Source organism: Ciona robusta, chromosome 1 (assembly GCF_009617815.1).
Source record: "Ciona robusta chromosome 1, ASM961781v2".
Taxonomy (NCBI): Eukaryota; Metazoa; Chordata; class Ascidiacea; order Phlebobranchia; family Cionidae; genus Ciona; species Ciona robusta.
The window spans coordinates 2,132,021-2,148,900 of record NC_143235.1 but is presented as its reverse complement, the minus strand read 5'-3'; the positions used below and the strand labels follow the sequence as shown (position 1 = coordinate 2,148,900).

Here is a 16,880-nt window from a genome sequence, read left to right as displayed (position 1 = left end):
ACTTAACAGTGAGCATGATGTGTATGAATACACCATGTGTGTCTGATGTATATAAAAAGACACTCGTGTTATAACTGGACAGTGAGCATGAGGTGTATTAGATTCAAACTGAACCCTATTATTACAGACCACGTGGCTTCAAACCAAAGTGATAGCGAAACCAGCATAAGTAAGTGTGATAAACTATTGCTTACCTAATGTATTTAGTGGTTGTGTGAATTTATTATTTAAAACCAAATATGTATGTTATTTATTTGCACATGCGCTTCCTAATCTATATGGATGAGGTCCTTGTTTCAAAGGACTTGGCATTTGGGCTTGTTACACCAACACCCAGTCTAATTATGTAGACTTAGATTTTGTGTTGTTAATTGTTATGTATACTGATACATATAATATATATATATAATATACATATAAGTATATATATGGACTAGTATTTCTGTAGTTGCGAGACACTTTAAACCAATAATTTTAATCGCTTTGTTATTTAAATTAACTAATAATTGCGGAAGCTCTGGTATTACAAATCTAGTCGTGTATATATTCCAGTTTAGGATACTGTTTTAATTGTCAATCATTTGTTATTTGGGTAATTGTATTGAGAGTTGGGCAGTCCAGGCTTGCTTATACTTATATACTGTATGTGGATAGCTGGATACCTGTCGTATTTGTTTAAGACCAACTGTAATGTTTGTCAAGGACAAATATTGTGCAATGATATTAAATTCTTTATGGGAATTATAAGTTGGAATGTGGTTTAGGTTTATATTTTGTGAAGTATGTGGTCTAGATGGTAGCATCCTGGGTGTTGGGGTAATGGGCCTACATTCCAGGTCTCAGGCGTGCCAAGCTGAAGGCCTTTCTTTTGTATAAAATCTCTTTAATGAGTGTCTATAAACTGCCTCAATCGGGTCTAGTTGGTAGCACCCTAGATGTTGGGGTAATGCGGTAATGGACCTTTATCCCAGGCCTCATGTGCGCCTCACCAAAGACGCTATATAGCATCCATACAATATAAAATAATATTATTCTTTTACAGATGATGTTATTTTGTCGTATGAGACTGTTGTTCAGAAAGAATGTAAGTTGAATAAGTTATTGTGCTGTAATAATAAACATTTATAAAAGAAAACTGACATACAACTCCCCTTTATAAAGCAAGCACTATAAACTTCATTTACTCATATTACTGTTTGTATATTACATATATAGAGAAAAATTCAAGGTTTGGCTGTGTTAGTACAGTGTTTCTTAACCTTTGTACCCACTGTACTAAACAGTATTTAAGCAAAAGTTAATGTTAGGTTGCCTAATTGTAATTGCTTTTTCACAATTATAGTCTTTGTGAACCAGTGTAGTAGGCCATAAAAACAAACTAAACGACCACTAAGAGGTTGAGAAGCAATGACGTTATATATATATAACCTTTTATAAAAAGTTGTGAATAAGTAAAAACAATTGTTAAATTCTTATATATTACCTTTTAAATTTGTAGTTTTTTCATATTTTGAATAGTATACATTTTACAAGGTATTTTTGTTGCACAGTGAAGTACACTCGCCCAGTTGTCATCTTGGGACCATTTAAAGATCGTATTAATGATGACTTGATCGCTGAGTATGTGGATAAGTTTGGGTCCTGTGTTCCACGTAAGTTATTTAAGTTATGTAACTCTTTATTATCTCCCCATGTACACTTATTAACTAAACATAATTGGATTAATTAATATATTTATTAATTACCAATATTTTTCGTGTCTTCATTTCATTTAAAACTTGTCTGACTAAAGACCTCACCCTTATATAATAGAATCTCTATTATTTAGTGTTTTTAAACTGCCTCAGTGGGATATAGCTGGTGGCACCCTGGGTGTTGGGGAAAATATACCTCATTACATTTCATTTAAGGTCTGTCTTAATAAAAACCTTGTCTATACCGACTTGTCTACCCATGTATTATAAACTACCTTACAAATACGCCTGATACCTCGCCTTATAGAGCAAACTGATCTTTCAACTAAATATCTTCGATTTTCCAGACACAACTCGAGAGAGAAGGGACAATGAGGAAGACGGACGTGATTATCATTTCGTGGAATCCCGTGAAAAGATGGAACTTGATATACAGAACCATTTCTTCATCGAGGCTGGCCAGTATAACGAGAACTTGTATGGAACGAGTGTTCAGTCGGTTAAAGATGTTGCTGAAAAGGTGGGCTGGTTTACTTTATATGGGCTGCTATATTATAACTGGATAGTTCGTTTTGTTATTTATGAATGTATGAATCTTGCTTTATCCTTGCGTGGCCAGAAAATGACAACCGTTCTGTTTTATACACCTCATGCCAACTTTCGAGTAACCATGTACGTTACTTTGTGGGTGATTGTTTTTACCTCGGAGTAATGGCCCACCTCTGGCATAAATCTCTGGTCACAAAGGATTTATGCTGTAAGACTTCTGGTTTCAGGCAATGAGAAAGTTAGCTATATGTGGTCTGTTACAATGTCGAACTACTCTTTCAAACTTTAACAACACATTATAGTTCCTTTACATAGCCCCACATATGTCTCTAATACACAACTTCTGTTTACAGAACAAACATTGTATCCTTGATGTGTCAGGCAATGCTATAAAGAGGTTACAAGTGGCTGGGTTGTGGCCGATTGCCATCTTTATTCGTCCTAAGTCTGTAGAGTGGCTCATGTAAGTATAGTTTTTATGCATAAGAAAAAAGTAATTTAAAAGTATTGTAGTTGATACATACATGGCCTACCCTGGAATTTTCTACAGTAAATTAATTAGTAAACGACTGTTGTTTTGCTGTTGAAAACCAATGGTTAAATTCTTGTTTCAGGTATGCACCTCTAACTAACCCTGCATCCCCTGCATTTTAAATAGAATCAATTGACTGTTTAATGTTTATGCATGCATTCTTGATATATAGTGATGTAGTATTTAATTACTATGTAATTGAACATCAACAGGGAATTAAACAAGCGTTTAGTTGAAGAACAAGCTCGTAAAATATTTGAACGAGCGACGAAACAAGAGCAAGAATTTGGGGAATATTTTACAGGTTGGATCTTGGGTGTATGTTGTTAAATATTTGCTTAAAAATCTGTGGATGTATTTTATATAATACAAACCTTGCAACTTGTAAGCTTCTGTTCTTGGTTTATAATAATTGAAAAGTAAATACAATGATTTTAGTTGTCAATGCCCTGCTTTATTTTTTTTTTAACTAGTACAGTTTAGTTACTAGTTTTGCCGATCTGCCTGTTGGTTGTTTCAATTAATTTGATTTCTGTTTCATTCTTTTTAAAATTTCTATATATTGAAAATAGAGTTATAAATTCTCATTAGCAACTATATGAAGTATTACTCGCTATCTGTAATATTTACTGGCTTTTTATCGTTAGTTGCTAAGTGTTTTTTAAATATACAACTATTATTCCAGCGGTTGTGCAAGGTGACACCATAGATGATTTGTATGAAAATGTTAAAGGAGTGATAAAGGAACAATCGGGTCCAGTAGTATGGGTGCCTGCATCTGATGACTTATGAAACTACAAACAGGTAAGCTGGAGATATAGTGTTGCATTTTTCCAACCATAGACCAGGAGGTATCAGGTTTGATGTTGAAGATAAGATACGCTATAATTGCTCACACCCAGTCACTAATGGTCCAAATTGTAAGCCATACATTAAAACAGTTAACCACAACAAGGTTACATACGTGGTGACTTGTAAGCAGGTATATAAAAAATAACACCTGTGTGATAATGACTGCAGTTGCCCAGCCACACGACAATAAAAATTAAGTTTATTCATTCTGTTTAAGCATTCTGCTTATTAAAATGTAAACCAATCATTCGTTCATGCATTCCTCTTAACAGCACCTTGTTTTTTGTTTCAGAATATCTCTAAAATGTTCTGGGCCGCATGCCAACAATAAGCACCAAGAGTAGATGCTGACAGAGACTTAGCTTCAAGTAAAAACAATGAATATCAATCATTGGCAGCAAGACGCTTGTTATGTGCTGCTCTATATTGAATATGGTGCTGGTATCGCAATTCTATCATGAATGCAAAACACTTCTTATCTTTATTGGTTTCGCTGCGTTTTATTTCATGTTATAACAAACTTTTGATCTATATAGTACGTTTTAACATATTACTTAAGAGAAACTAGAGTATGTTAATATTACATTTCTAGTTTAAATTCAAATTCGAAAAAAAATGCTTGTTGTTGAAAAATTTGGTTAAAAATTTCCAAATAAAATCAGAACAGAGTTTATTCTGTTCAAATAAATTGGTTTATATTAAAGAGCTGAATAGTAAACTACAACTGTTATTACGTTCTTCATATTTGTGTTTCCAACATAAAGTATGGGTTATATATTTGTGAAATATCTATTTTTTATTTAAAAGGATGCTACGAGAGTCTGTATTTTTAATTAATAATTTTCTGCTGTTTTTAAGAAGTGTATCATGGGTTACACTTCCATTGTATTTGTATTGATATAAAAGTATATTTACAAGCTTTGTTCACTGTGTATATATGTTAGATGTTGAAGCCATTGCATCACTTCTAAACCGAAAGGTATGGGTTAGAAACTGGTGTATGTGTTCTTAGTTCTTAAATATATAGTCATGAAGATACGGTTTTATAATTTTTTGAATATTCTTTGTTTACTACCAAAGCGGACAAGAAATGGAATGAAAAGATGTCCCATCTTCGATCTTCCCCCACCCTATTATATAATTGTCATTTATTACCAGCAGTAAAACAGTGTTAGGAATCTGTATCTTGTAAAGATCCTACACATGCAAATGAACATTAGCAGTGCAACGGTTAGGATTTGGTGTGCTTACATTTTTTTTATTTTCAGCTGAAACTCCAGCTTTTCTGGTTGTACCACTGGAAAATACTATGTTGTATAAACACAGAAAGTAAGTAATATGTATTGCACTTAAACAGTTTAAAGCTGACAAAATTACTGATGGAACACAATGAGATTTGAATTGATAAAAAACTGTTAGTGATTACATGCTTCATTTTTATACACTGATACACTAAACATTTTACCATGTCCAGGTACTATATAGTCAGCTATAGAGAGTATTTTGTCTCTGCTAATTTCTTGTTGTTCAATATTTTCACTCAGGGATTTCCAAACTGAGCCAGCATCCAAATAATCTTTATCATTTTCAAAAGTATCGCCAGCAATAACAACTGTACCAAGTTCAGTATTTTTTACAATTACTGAAATATCTGCGTTAGTGTGTCCAGGAGTTGCTATAATTTCAATGTCATCTCTAACTACATACTTCACAGATGAGGATTTAAAATCAAAAGTTTCGTAAACATTCCCGCAAAATATATCAAACCCTACGAAAAACTTTGCTTTTGGAAATAAATTTAAGTTTCCAATATGGTCAGAGTGCCCATGTGTGCATACCACAGTTTTAATATCATCAAGGGTATACCCAGCTCCATGTATGTCACTTTTAAGCTTTTCAGAAGCCCATGGCCCACTTGTGTCTACCAATATAGGAGAACTATTTTCATTCTCTATGAGAGTAACTGTACAATCTGCTGTGAATTTTGACTTGTCTGTTGGGCAGTCTAAACAGTATCCAGTTTGCAGAATGTTAATTTTCGATTTACTCATTTTAGTTTGAATACTGTGTGTAAAAGATTGTCCTTTAAAAAGAGAACAGTAATTAGACCTTGTAAAATGAGAAGATACTACAATACCTGTGGCTGTGAACATAGAGAGAAATAACCTATTTAGGAACTTTTTCCATTTCTAACTCCAAGACCATAGACTCCCTTTTTTTAAGGAGTCTATGGGCAAAACAGTTCAAAGAAAAGCTGCAGCAGACATTGAAACCGAATGAGATTTTTGCTACTTGTTAAATTGAATAAAAGGTGCATCTTGCATGTAGTTAAGAACTCAGTTTTCTGTTACAATAATATTTTGTTAGATACACTAGTCAAATATATTATGGTCTGATGTTGTCTTGGCAAACATGGGTTTACCAAATGCTACACAAATGAAGATTGAAAGAAAAAGCCAGTTACCCTTGATGGAAGATGCACCGAGGCATAATTAAAGCCATGGAAGTATAAAGAAATAAAAAGTTTTAAAAAGAAAGTTTTACACTAAATCGTATTAATAAAGCCGTTCTGTAGCGTACTGCTTCGTGCTCAGACAAATAATAGAAAAGTTAAAAGTCAAGTAATAATTGCGGCAGAATTTTTTCCACATGTTCAATTTCGCAAATTGCAGCGTCTTCATTTTCTGCTTGTTTAGCAGCTCGCGAAGCGGCTTCAGCAACAAAAACAGATAAAAGTTCGGCACATATTCGCCCAGTGCCGTCTTTAGTAGAGATTTTTGTAGAATTCTGGTCGGTGAAATGTTTTTCAAGCAGTTTTACGGCAAATTCTGAGCTAAAACCTTCTTTATTTGAAGTCATTTTTTACAAAACAGAGTAAATGTAACGTGTATTTACTATCGCTACTCCGTAAGGTACACAATTCACGTTATAATGGATCTTTGATGTACTTAATTTACCGTTTAATCTGGATGCAAACTGAACGTTATCTTGTTGTTTACTTTTAGCAGTTTCCCGCTGAAAATGTAACGACATTCTGACAAAAAAATGCTACAAATCTTTTTCTTATTTTAAAACGGGGACGTTAGGTCGACCAAAACGCTAAAACGCTATTTAGTGGACGAGTGATCATACTATTGAGTGACAGGACAAACAATGACGTGTATCTTAGCGGAAAATGTCGCCATGGTTTCGCAATGCCATGATTTTTCTGTTTTCTTACATCATACAAAAATGCCGAACACGAGACCGGAAAATCACCTTATTCTCCTTTCTTTTCTTTACTCTCTCTCTCTCCCTATCTCTTTATCATCTCTCTCTCTCTCCTTTGTAGCTCAATCATCTCTCCATACGTAATTCTCTCTTACTACTTCGCGACAGCAAATAACACCGCGTTCCACTGCCCAGCAAAACAGAGTACTTATACAGACACCCAGCGAACTTTGCAGCATAGTTTCTCAGTCAAGTCGTATCTACTCATCGACCATGCCAGTTTACAAGTTATACTACTTCCCACTTAAAGGCAGAGGCGAAGTCATTCGTCTCATATTCGCTTGTGCTGGTGTTGAATTCGAAGATATTAGAATTCCGTTCGAAGATTGGCCATCGCGCAAACATGGTGAGTTGTTGCAATTGTTTTCTGTGCATTTCTCTCTGCCTTGTGTTACGTTTGATAACGGGAGTTTGGTCCGGGACGCTGCTTTAACGGCCAATCGCGGGGCCTGACTGCTGTAGTCTGTTGTAAGCTGCACTGAATACGACTTCACTATAAAAACATGTAATTTAATAAAAACTGAATAAAAACGAATGGCATTAAAATACACACTAAACTGTTAAACCACATAAACCACAACTAGATACCACAAAAACTCGATACAACAAAAACTCGATACAACAAAAACTCGATACGGCTTTCACTCGATAAAGCAGTTCACAATTAATACAACCTTTCGTCCACACGATACAACAAGAACTGCTCCATACACCTAAAACTAGAAGGAGGAAAAGTGCGCAAAGCGTGACACGTGACAAGCAATTCGGCTAACGGCAATGACAGCAACAAAGGAACACGTTGGAACGTTAAAACAAGTGCGGGAAACAAGTCGTGCGTGAATAACAGTGATAAGGAAAGCAAAATACTAGGTCAAATAGTGACAAGGAAAACACAAAAGAACACAACTAGTGAGAAGAAACACATTTAAAACTAAACTAATATACAATACAAATACTATACGTAAACAACAAAAACAGTGCGCGTGTCAATAAACTAAGTGCTAAACCCACGACATTACACCCCCCCTACTAAATTTATCCTCCTCCTGGAGGTTACATATCTCAACATAATATTCGGGCCTTCTGCAAGTACGTCTGGGCCTCTGTCGGGGTAGTGCGTGCAGAGTCAGATCACTCTGTGACGTAACGTTTCGCGAGTTTCTCGTGTTTATAAGTTCCTTTTGTGCCGTCTCTTCGTTCTCCTCGACGACTGCTTCGTCCGTCGTCTCGTCTGCTTCATTCGTGTCTTGTTCGTTCTCGTTCTCGTTTTCGTTTTGCGGTGCCGATGTGAACTCTGGGGTATATATATGTCCACATACCGGTTGTTGCGAAGCGTTCTGTCGTTCGTCTGGCTCGTCTACTGGCACAATTGCCTCTTCGGTCCACGTTGCACCGTCCGCTGCAGGTTTTAGTCGATTGTAATGGACAGTTTGTGTCTTGCCAACTCTATCCTGTATGACAAAATTTACTGGGCTTATCTTGTCAACCACCCGATATGGTCCTTTATATGGGAATTGAAGCTTTTTGCACTTACCGACCGGTACGGCTGGATTGGTAAGCAACACGATGTCGCCACTTTCAATACATTTACCGTGCGACTTTTTATTATATTGGTTCTCCATTCGTGCCCTTTGTGCGTTCAACGTTTCGCGTGCGATTTCCTCTGCTAGTACCAGCTGTTCTTGTAGCCCTTCAAGGTGACTCAGGGGACTCGATGTCCTGGACTCTCCTGGTTCGGTGTACATCAGGTCGGTCGGTAATCGAAGCGTTCTGCCTGTGAGAAGAAAATGTGGGGCGAACCCTGTACTTCCGTGTTTGCTAGCATTATATGCTGCAATGACGGCGGAGAGCGCTTCGTCCCAATTTCTTTCATCTTTTTGTATATAATTCCTCAGCATGGTTATGATCGTCCTGTTGTTTCGCTCTACCCCTCCATTGGTTGCCGGGTGATACGCTGTGCTCCTCGTTTTTCTGCTTCCCATGAGTTGTACTAGTTCCTGAAAAAGCTTACTTTCGAAGTTAGTACCCCTATCCGAATGAACGGTATCCGGTACGCCATGCACCGTGAACCACCGATGATATAACAAGCTAGCGGTCTCTTTGGCTGTTTGTTGGCGCATAGGCCAAGCTCGGACGTATTTTGTAAAAACGTCACAAGCCACCAGGATAAACTGATAGCCTGCACGTGTTGTGGGTAAAGGACCGAGCACATCGATTTCGATTCTCTGCATTGCTTTCAGTTCGGTGGACGGGATCAGTGGTGCTCGTATTGATTTGTTTGGCTTTTTATTCAGACTGCACATTTCGCATTGCCGGCAGTATTTCTCAACGTCCTCCCTCCATCGAGGCCAATAAAATCTTTCTGTGACTTTACTTTTCGTTTTTGTAATTCCCAAGTGGCCGCCACCGTGAGCTTGGTCGTGAACTGACTTAATAAACTCGTGTCTTAACTTTTCAGGGACCGCTAATTTAGGTGTTAATGTACCTGGTACGCCATTTTCATCTTTCACGTAGATTAGTCCATTTTCGGAATGCAATTTTGAAAACATCGCCCAGTAGTGAAGAACTTCTGTTCCCAATTTCTTCACTTTCCTGTACGTCGGCCTCACACCACGGTCTAGCCACGGCAGAACATGAGTGAGGTGATCATCCGAACGTTGTGCATTCCCAATCTCTTCTGTTGTCATACCTAGTGCTGATGTTAATTGTAATTGACACACCTGCTCAACCTCTTCGTTTTCGTCGATGTTTTCATCCTTCACTAAATACGGGAAGTCGTCTTCAACCTCCAAGCGGCTCAAGGCATCCGCATTGTTGTGCTTGCTACCCGGTCGATGTACAAGTTCGAAATTAAACTGGGCAAGATGTTCAACCCAACGAGCGCATTGTCCATATAGGTCACGGGATTTCCATAACCAACGTAGGGACGCATGGTCTGTTCGTAGAGTGAAATGAGCACCTGCAAGATAACATTTGAACAGTTTAGTTGCAAATATTACGGCCAATAGTTCTTTTCGTGTGGTTGAGTAGTGTTTCTCAGCTTTTGTCAAGGTTCGGCTGCCGTAGGCGACCACATGTTCTTTGCCGTCCACTACTTGACCCAGAACACAACCGATTGCAGCGTCTGATGCATCTGTATCTAGGAGAAAGGGTTTAGTGAAGTCTGGATATTGGAGGACCGGTGCGCGAGTCAACGCGTCCTTCAATGAGGCGAATGCTCTTTGGCAATCATCAGACCAGTTGAATCTACAACCCTTCTCTGTCAGTTTGTGCAGTGGTGATGCTATAGCAGCGTAGTTTTTGACGAATTTTCGATAATAAGACGTAAGGCCCACGAATTGCCGTACCTGCTTGGTGTTCTTGGGGACAACCCACGCTTTCACCGTCGCGACTTTTGCTGGGTCACAACAGATACCATCCTTTGACACGATATGTCCGAGGAACCCGACGCTTTCTCCGAAAAGGTCACATTTCGATGGCTTCAACGTCAGACCGGCATTTTCGATGCGACCAAGCACTTCGTCCAGGCGGTGTAAGTGTTCTTCAAATGTTCGTCCGTACACGATAATATCGTCCAAGTAAGCCAATGCCCCATTCCATTCTATACCATTCAAGACAATTCGCATTAAATTCTGGAACGTGGCGGCGGAATTCGAAAGCCCCATTGGCATGACATTGAATTCATATAGCCCGACGTGACTCGAAAATGCAGTCTTCTCTCGTGAGTGCTTGTCCATAGGTATCTGCCAATACCCGGACTTCAAGTCTAGGGTCGAAAAGTATACCGAGCCAGACATTTCATCCAGACTGTCATCCACTCTTGGAATTGGATAACTATTCTTTTTGGACACTTCGTTCAGGCGTCTGTAATCGATGCAAAATCGCATTTCTCCCGACTTCTTCTTTACCAGCACGATTGGACTGGACCATGGCGACGTAGACTGTCGAATCAGATTTTGCTCTTTCATCTCGGAGATTATCTCTTCGATCTGTTGACGTGCTCGGTGTGATGTACGTCGAGGAGGGAGGCGTACTGGACTGGCATCTCCGGTGTCTATGTAATGTTTCTTTAGGTCCGTCTGACCCAAATCAGTGGATGAGGTAGAAAAGGCACGTCCATGTCGTCTTAACAGATCTAATACTCGATCTTTCTGGCGTTGAGACAACTCGCTGCTCAATTTAACACCATCTCTTATGGCCTGAAATTTATGATTTTCGTTAGGTGAATGGTTAACCGAACAGATGTCGTGTTTTGGTCGATGAGTCGAACGGGAGGTACTGGCATCAGGAACGTTGACAACAACACACGTTTCGGACATATAACAATCAGTTTTACCAAAAGCTGATAATGGTAAGGCGACACCAATTCGGACACCACTGGGAATATTAATGATATCGTCGGTAAAGTTAGCCATTCTTACGGGCACAACCCCGGATTTCACTGTTGCCACACAATTAGCGGTAAGTAAACCGTACCTCGCACCGAAGTCATCGTTTCGTTCTATCAAGACAGGGAAATCAGGCCAGCCGTCGTCATTGTGATGATGTTCCAACGCTCCATTAATGATGGTTTCAGTCATTGCCGGTAGATTTATAGATTCGGTCACGTATACTTCCTGCCGTTCAGGAATAAAGGCTTTGTTCAGGAGAGGAACGGTCGATTCTCCGACAGACATCAAGTTTGAACTGTAACATAATTTACACTGGTTATTTTCCAAGAAATCAAGCCCCAGGATCATTTCATGGACAATGTTGGCGGAAACAAAAGCGTCAACATTCGTTCTGAGCCCGGCAACTGTGAGTGGTATTCTGACTACACCAAGCATTGCAACTGGTTCGTCACTTGGGCCCACAAAACGCATATGCCGCGGGACAGCAGACATCTTTTTGTTAACGGATATATTACTCAATACGTCCGCGCGCATTAAAGTTATTGTGGAGCCTGAATCCACGAGAGCACACACCACAGTCTCGTTGACAACGACATTTGCAAAACGATGGAGTTTTGCAGCTTTAAGACAACCTACTTTTTCAGTTCGTACGTTAAAATGTTCATTTTCAGTGTTGTCCCGACGTACGTTGGGTTCTTTCCTGTGAAAAGTGGTTGTGTTTAACATACCTGTACCTCGAATGTTATTATGAATTGGCACGGGAGGTCTGCTTACTTGTCGTTCATATGGGCAAAATCGACGTATGTGTCCGAATTGTCCACATCCATAACATCCACGTGTAGCAGTTGGTCGATACGAATCACGAATTGGATTGGGTGGTTGTCGGTGTTGCGGCTCCGATTTATGCGCCATCATTCTGTGCAAGCCCTCGATACTGTTTTGGACCGCTTTCAGGCTCTCTGCAATATCACTAGTTGTATTGCTGTTCGACACGTGTGAATCTAGAGTACGCGGATCTACGGGAGCTACTTCCAAATTTTCTGAGGCATCCATTTTTATGGCCAAATCAGCAGCCGCCCAGAAATCGCGGGAGTAATCCAGTTTGATTGGTATCGTCTTGGCAAACTCACGATTAGCTAAACCACAAGTAAATACTAAATACGTTACTTCATTGCGTATCGTCGCTTCATCAACAGCATTTGGGTACGCGCGGTCACCAAGGTTCTTAACAGTGAAAGCGAAATCTCGGGTGCTCTCTCTCGGTAGCTGTCGGCGTTTCATTAGCTCTTCTCTTAAGTACTCCCTCTGAACTTTGTTGTTATTTAAACCCAACGCTCGTTCCGTCAACGTCTTGTACGACAAGTCAAATATGCACGGATCTTTACCTTGCAGTTGCCATCGCAAGTCTTGACTGATTGCCGTGATGAACATGTGACGCTTCACATCGTCTGATGCTTTAACGCTTTCGCAATACGAATTGAATAGTTTGATAAAATTGCCAAGGTCGCAACCAGGAGAGTATGCAGGCGGTGACATAAAAACATTAAAAGCCATACCGTTTTAACACCAGTACACTTAAAACTTGATAAAATATTGAGTTCTCGCTGTAAGCAGACTACAGACAGCCGATAAAACGATTGCAACGTCCTGGCAGGATCGCCAAGAATTTGTTACGTTTGATAACGGGAGTTTGGTCCGGGACGCTGCTTTAACGGCCAATCGCGGGGCCTGACTGCTGTAGTCTGTTGTAAGCTGCACTGAATACGACTTCACTATAAAAACATGTAATTTAATAAAAACTGAATAAAAACGAATGGCATTAAAATACACACTAAACTGTTAAACCACATAAACCACAACTAGATACCACAAAAACTCGATACAACAAAAACTCGATACAACAAAAACTCGATACGGCTTTCACTCGATAAAGCAGTTCACAATTAATACAACCTTTCGTCCACACGATACAACAAGAACTGCTCCATACACCTAAAACTAGAAGGAGGAAAAGTGCGCAAAGCGTGACACGTGACAAGCAATTCGGCTAACGGCAATGACAGCAACAAAGGAACACGTTGGAACGTTAAAACAAGTGCGGGAAACAAGTCGTGCGTGAATAACAGTGATAAGGAAAGCAAAATACTAGGTCAAATAGTGACAAGGAAAACACAAAAGAACACAACTAGTGAGAAGAAACACATTTAAAACTAAACTAATATACAATACAAATACTATACGTAAACAACAAAAACAGTGCGCGTGTCAATAAACTAAGTGCTAAACCCACGACATTACACTTGCATAACATAAAATCATTAATCTCATTTAATGAACATCAGACATGGAACGGTAGAGTAATTTGGGTACCATTAGCACACAATATCCCATATTTTAAAGTGTGCATAAGCCGTCACAAGCTGTATGCAAGAGAACACCCGCGTTATACCGACTGTCATTGTTCCGCCATGCGAGAATGAAGCTAGTTACATTCATTCACTCTTTCTTTTGAAAATGGAACCCGTGTTATGACTCGTAAAATGCGCTAGGATAGTTAAGTTACACTAATTCTTTCTATAAAAAACTCATAACTGTGAAAATTAATTATGGTAATTTCTTGTTAGAAATGCCGTTCGGGCAGATTCCCATTCTCGAAGTCGACGGTAAGAAGATGTCGCAGAGTTCTGCCATTTGTCGGTATTTGGCTCGTGAATTTAATCTGTACGGTAAAGACAATTTTGCTGGTTACAAGTCAGACGAATTTGGTGACGCAATGTATGACGTCATGTTAAAATTGCCGTGGACGGAAAAGGACGAAAAGAAGAAGGTTAGAACGTCATAATACTGATTGTCTTGCATCAATAAATACGTTGTGGAATGGTGTATTATAAGTAAAACTTTGTTTTAAAAACGTTGAAAAAATATATAGCAGGGTGGAAAGACGGGACACCTTTAACGCATAGTATCCAAAAACCCTGATCGCGTTTAAACAATTAACAACCTTGTATGGGAGAAAACGGTTTAATTTACACAGTTGCTTTTCAAACTTTAATAGCTAATTATTACCATACGGTTGCCATTTAACATAGTAGCTAGGCAGTGAAAATTTGCCAGTTACCCCAATATTGTATATCCACATTATATTATATACGGGTGAGGTACTACGGCAAGGCTTACCATATAATGCCTTGGTTTTAGACCAAAATTCGCCCATTACCCCCAGCATTGTATACGCTATGTACATTCTATTTCATAAGACTGCTGGGCTGTACACGGAAGTTTTCTTAATTTGTAACGTAATGATATCCCGTGATGACATCACTATAGTTTGTTACTGATTATCAAACGTGTTTGTCCCTGTAGTGATTCAACCCATCTAATTAACCTTTGCCCGCAGGAAGAATTGACAAAGATTGCTGTCAACGAGACCATACCACCGATGCTACTGCCCTTCGAAGAATATTTGCAGGGCGATTACTGGGCGGGCGAGGTTTGTTTGCTTGACGCTGATAGCGCTGTTATTTATATGATACCTCATATGATCATCCCTCACGTGATAATATTCATCTCATGAGACGTCCCGTGATATACTTGGCCACGTAATCTATATAACGTGTTTGCCTGATTTGGTCCACGTGGTTTAATACACCCCATGCTCACTGTCGTGTTATACCATACGTGTCTTCTTATACACCAGACACACATGGTATATATAAAGCTCATACTCACTATTAAGTTATAACGTGGATCTATTTTTATAACTCAGACGTCATGGCGATTTTCGTACACCCACTGTCGAGTTATAACATGAGTGTCTCTATACTTATTTACACAAGAACACATCCATGTTATATTCGATACCTCAGTATACCAAACACGTTTATTAAACCCGTAAACCCAAACATTTTTAGTTAACCATCGGGGACATCACGTTTGCATCATGTGCGGATCACCTGCTTTCATTGAGACCTGATATATTCGACGCAACGCCAAAGCTAAAAGCCCTCAAGGAAAGAGTGTTCAGTATTCCAAACATTGCAAAGTATGTGGCCACAAGACCAAAGACAAGCATGTAAACAGGTAAACACCTCACACACTACTTACAATAAAAAAAACGTTTAACATTTCTGCTATTTTGAATAAAAAATATGGTCGAATTATATTCATTATTTTTTTATTATTTATTTGTAATTATCGTGAAACGTTAAACAGGGTTTGGACCTGCAGGTTGAAGCACCAATTAAGTCCTACCGCGATCAGGAGACCAAATACAGTATCATACCTATGTATCTCGACTAATTCTATATACCGTAAAGTTACTCACCATAATAAACCAGTACATTTCATATTACGAGCTTGTGTTTAGGTCATGCTTTTGTTTTTAAAAAGTAGCATGTTGTTTAGTTTTCCTTCCATCTTGGTCGCGACGTGGTGACATATTGGTTAGGTTTTTTTAATCTGAAGATTCCAGACTTAAAACGAAGTTTGATGTCTGTGTGCAGCATGCGTGTCATTAATTAGGAATGATATTTGTCGATCATTTCTCCAAACCAGTGTTCACAGATGCAATGAAAATGAATAAACGAATCTAACTTATTTATCCTCACGTGGTGAAGCAAACCACAGTTGTGTTGTAACATGGTCGTTCTGTTTAATATACGTCGTGCTGCGTGCATATAACATACATTCAGAGACATACGTAACTACGAAATTGAATTGCTTCGCAATGCTATATATAGTAGAGTGGGGAAAGATGGGATACCTACTCATTCTATTTTTTTGTTCCATTTGGAAGTAAACAAAAAATCCCCACGACTTTCATAGGTAATATAATCTTCAGCGGTTTGTGCTTTTTGCGGCCATGACGCGCTTGTAAATTAAATGCTTGAAGCATTTTCTGTGTCGAGAAGTTACTGCTGTCGTGTTGTTTAGCTTGCGAGTTGAAGTTTAGGGTAGGTTGCAGCGGAGTTACGTTTGCTACTTAATGTGTAGAGAACCGGAACCCGTTATAATTGCTTCAGGTTCTATGTGTATTGTTTTTTTTATATCGAAATTAAAGGCATTTTAGGCAAAGTCAATGTTCCCTATAAACATTACACGCAGTAAGCCAGCAATGTAAAGAATTCAGACCCATCGCCTGGCTAAACACATATAATGAATGAATGAATGTACATGACTTTATCCTCGTGTGGCCGGAAAACGACAGTCGTTATAACACGGATGTTCTTACACCTCGCGCCAGCTTATAAGTTACCAAGTATGTTACTTTGTGGGAGATTACAATGCTAATTTGAATCGTTCTTGCAAATACTGCAAACTTCGATATTGTAACCGAACGTGTAGTTATGATATGAATCAGTGACGTTTGAAATAAGGGGTAATTCCATTGTCACGACTTCAGGAGAAATTCGGTGCAATCGAAACCAGACAGGAAGTAGCTACGTCAGAAGTTAAGCGCATTGCAGTGTTTTGTATGCAAGTGGGAACTACTAAACTGAATTGTGAAAGTAATTTGATTTGTTATATTAGATGAACTATAAGGTAAAGGAGGTTTAGGTTGTTTGTATGTACCAGCTTAACCTGTCAAACAGC

At 38.8% G+C, this 16,880-nt stretch overlaps 4 protein-coding genes across 9 annotated transcripts in view; 2 read left to right on the top strand and 2 right to left on the bottom strand.

Annotated features, from left to right (window-relative positions):
- The window catches only part of LOC149741279 (disks large homolog 2-like), a 28,220-nt gene extending 23,670 nt beyond the window's left edge, over positions 1-4,550 (top strand). For 3 of the 5 annotated variants that reach the window (XM_089893910.1, XM_089893914.1, XM_089893913.1), the window contains 8 exons: positions 128-169; positions 1,043-1,084; positions 1,551-1,652; positions 2,042-2,214; positions 2,597-2,706; positions 2,988-3,079; positions 3,461-3,579; positions 3,920-4,550. In XM_089893910.1, the coding sequence (XP_089750036.1) occupies positions 128-169; positions 1,043-1,084; positions 1,551-1,652; positions 2,042-2,214; positions 2,597-2,706; positions 2,988-3,079; positions 3,461-3,567 (668 nt within the window). In that variant the 3' untranslated portion in view covers positions 3,568-3,579; positions 3,920-4,550. Of the gene's footprint in view, positions 1-127; positions 170-1,042; positions 1,085-1,550; positions 1,653-2,041; positions 2,215-2,596; positions 2,711-2,987; positions 3,080-3,460; positions 3,580-3,919 lie in introns of those variants that run through there. The other 2 variants (XM_089893911.1, XM_089893912.1) reach the window with 2 other exon arrangements.
- A 134-nt stretch (positions 4,551-4,684) lies between these two features.
- LOC149741278 (metallo-beta-lactamase domain-containing protein 1-like) lies at positions 4,685-6,681 on the bottom strand. Its single transcript, XM_089893931.1, has one exon. It carries the CDS (start codon positions 5,778-5,780, stop codon positions 5,043-5,045), a length of 738 nt encoding a protein of 245 aa, XP_089750057.1. The 5' UTR covers positions 5,781-6,681; the 3' UTR covers positions 4,685-5,042.
- Positions 6,682-6,991: 310 nt separating this feature from the next.
- On the top strand, positions 6,992-15,639 carry LOC149741276 (hematopoietic prostaglandin D synthase-like). Of its 2 annotated transcripts, none has more exons than XM_089893935.1 (5): positions 6,992-7,243; positions 13,913-14,115; positions 14,686-14,778; positions 15,200-15,368; positions 15,516-15,639. In XM_089893935.1, exons 1-4 carry the CDS (start codon positions 7,111-7,113, stop codon positions 15,362-15,364), a joined length of 594 nt encoding a protein of 197 aa, XP_089750061.1. In that variant the 5' UTR covers positions 6,992-7,110; the 3' UTR covers positions 15,365-15,368; positions 15,516-15,639. The 2 variants fall into 2 exon arrangements, with proteins under 2 accessions (XP_089750061.1, XP_089750060.1); XM_089893934.1 differs by having other exon boundaries at positions 6,995-7,243; positions 15,501-15,639.
- Positions 10,840-13,587, bottom strand: LOC149741277 (uncharacterized). The gene is made up of 2 exons (XM_089893923.1): positions 11,374-13,587; positions 10,840-11,096 (listed from the first exon to the last, which is right to left on the bottom strand). Exons 1-2 carry the CDS (start codon positions 12,840-12,842, stop codon positions 11,090-11,092), a joined length of 1,476 nt encoding a protein of 491 aa, XP_089750049.1. The 5' UTR covers positions 12,843-13,587; the 3' UTR covers positions 10,840-11,089.
- Positions 15,640-16,880: the final 1,241 nt, after the last annotated feature.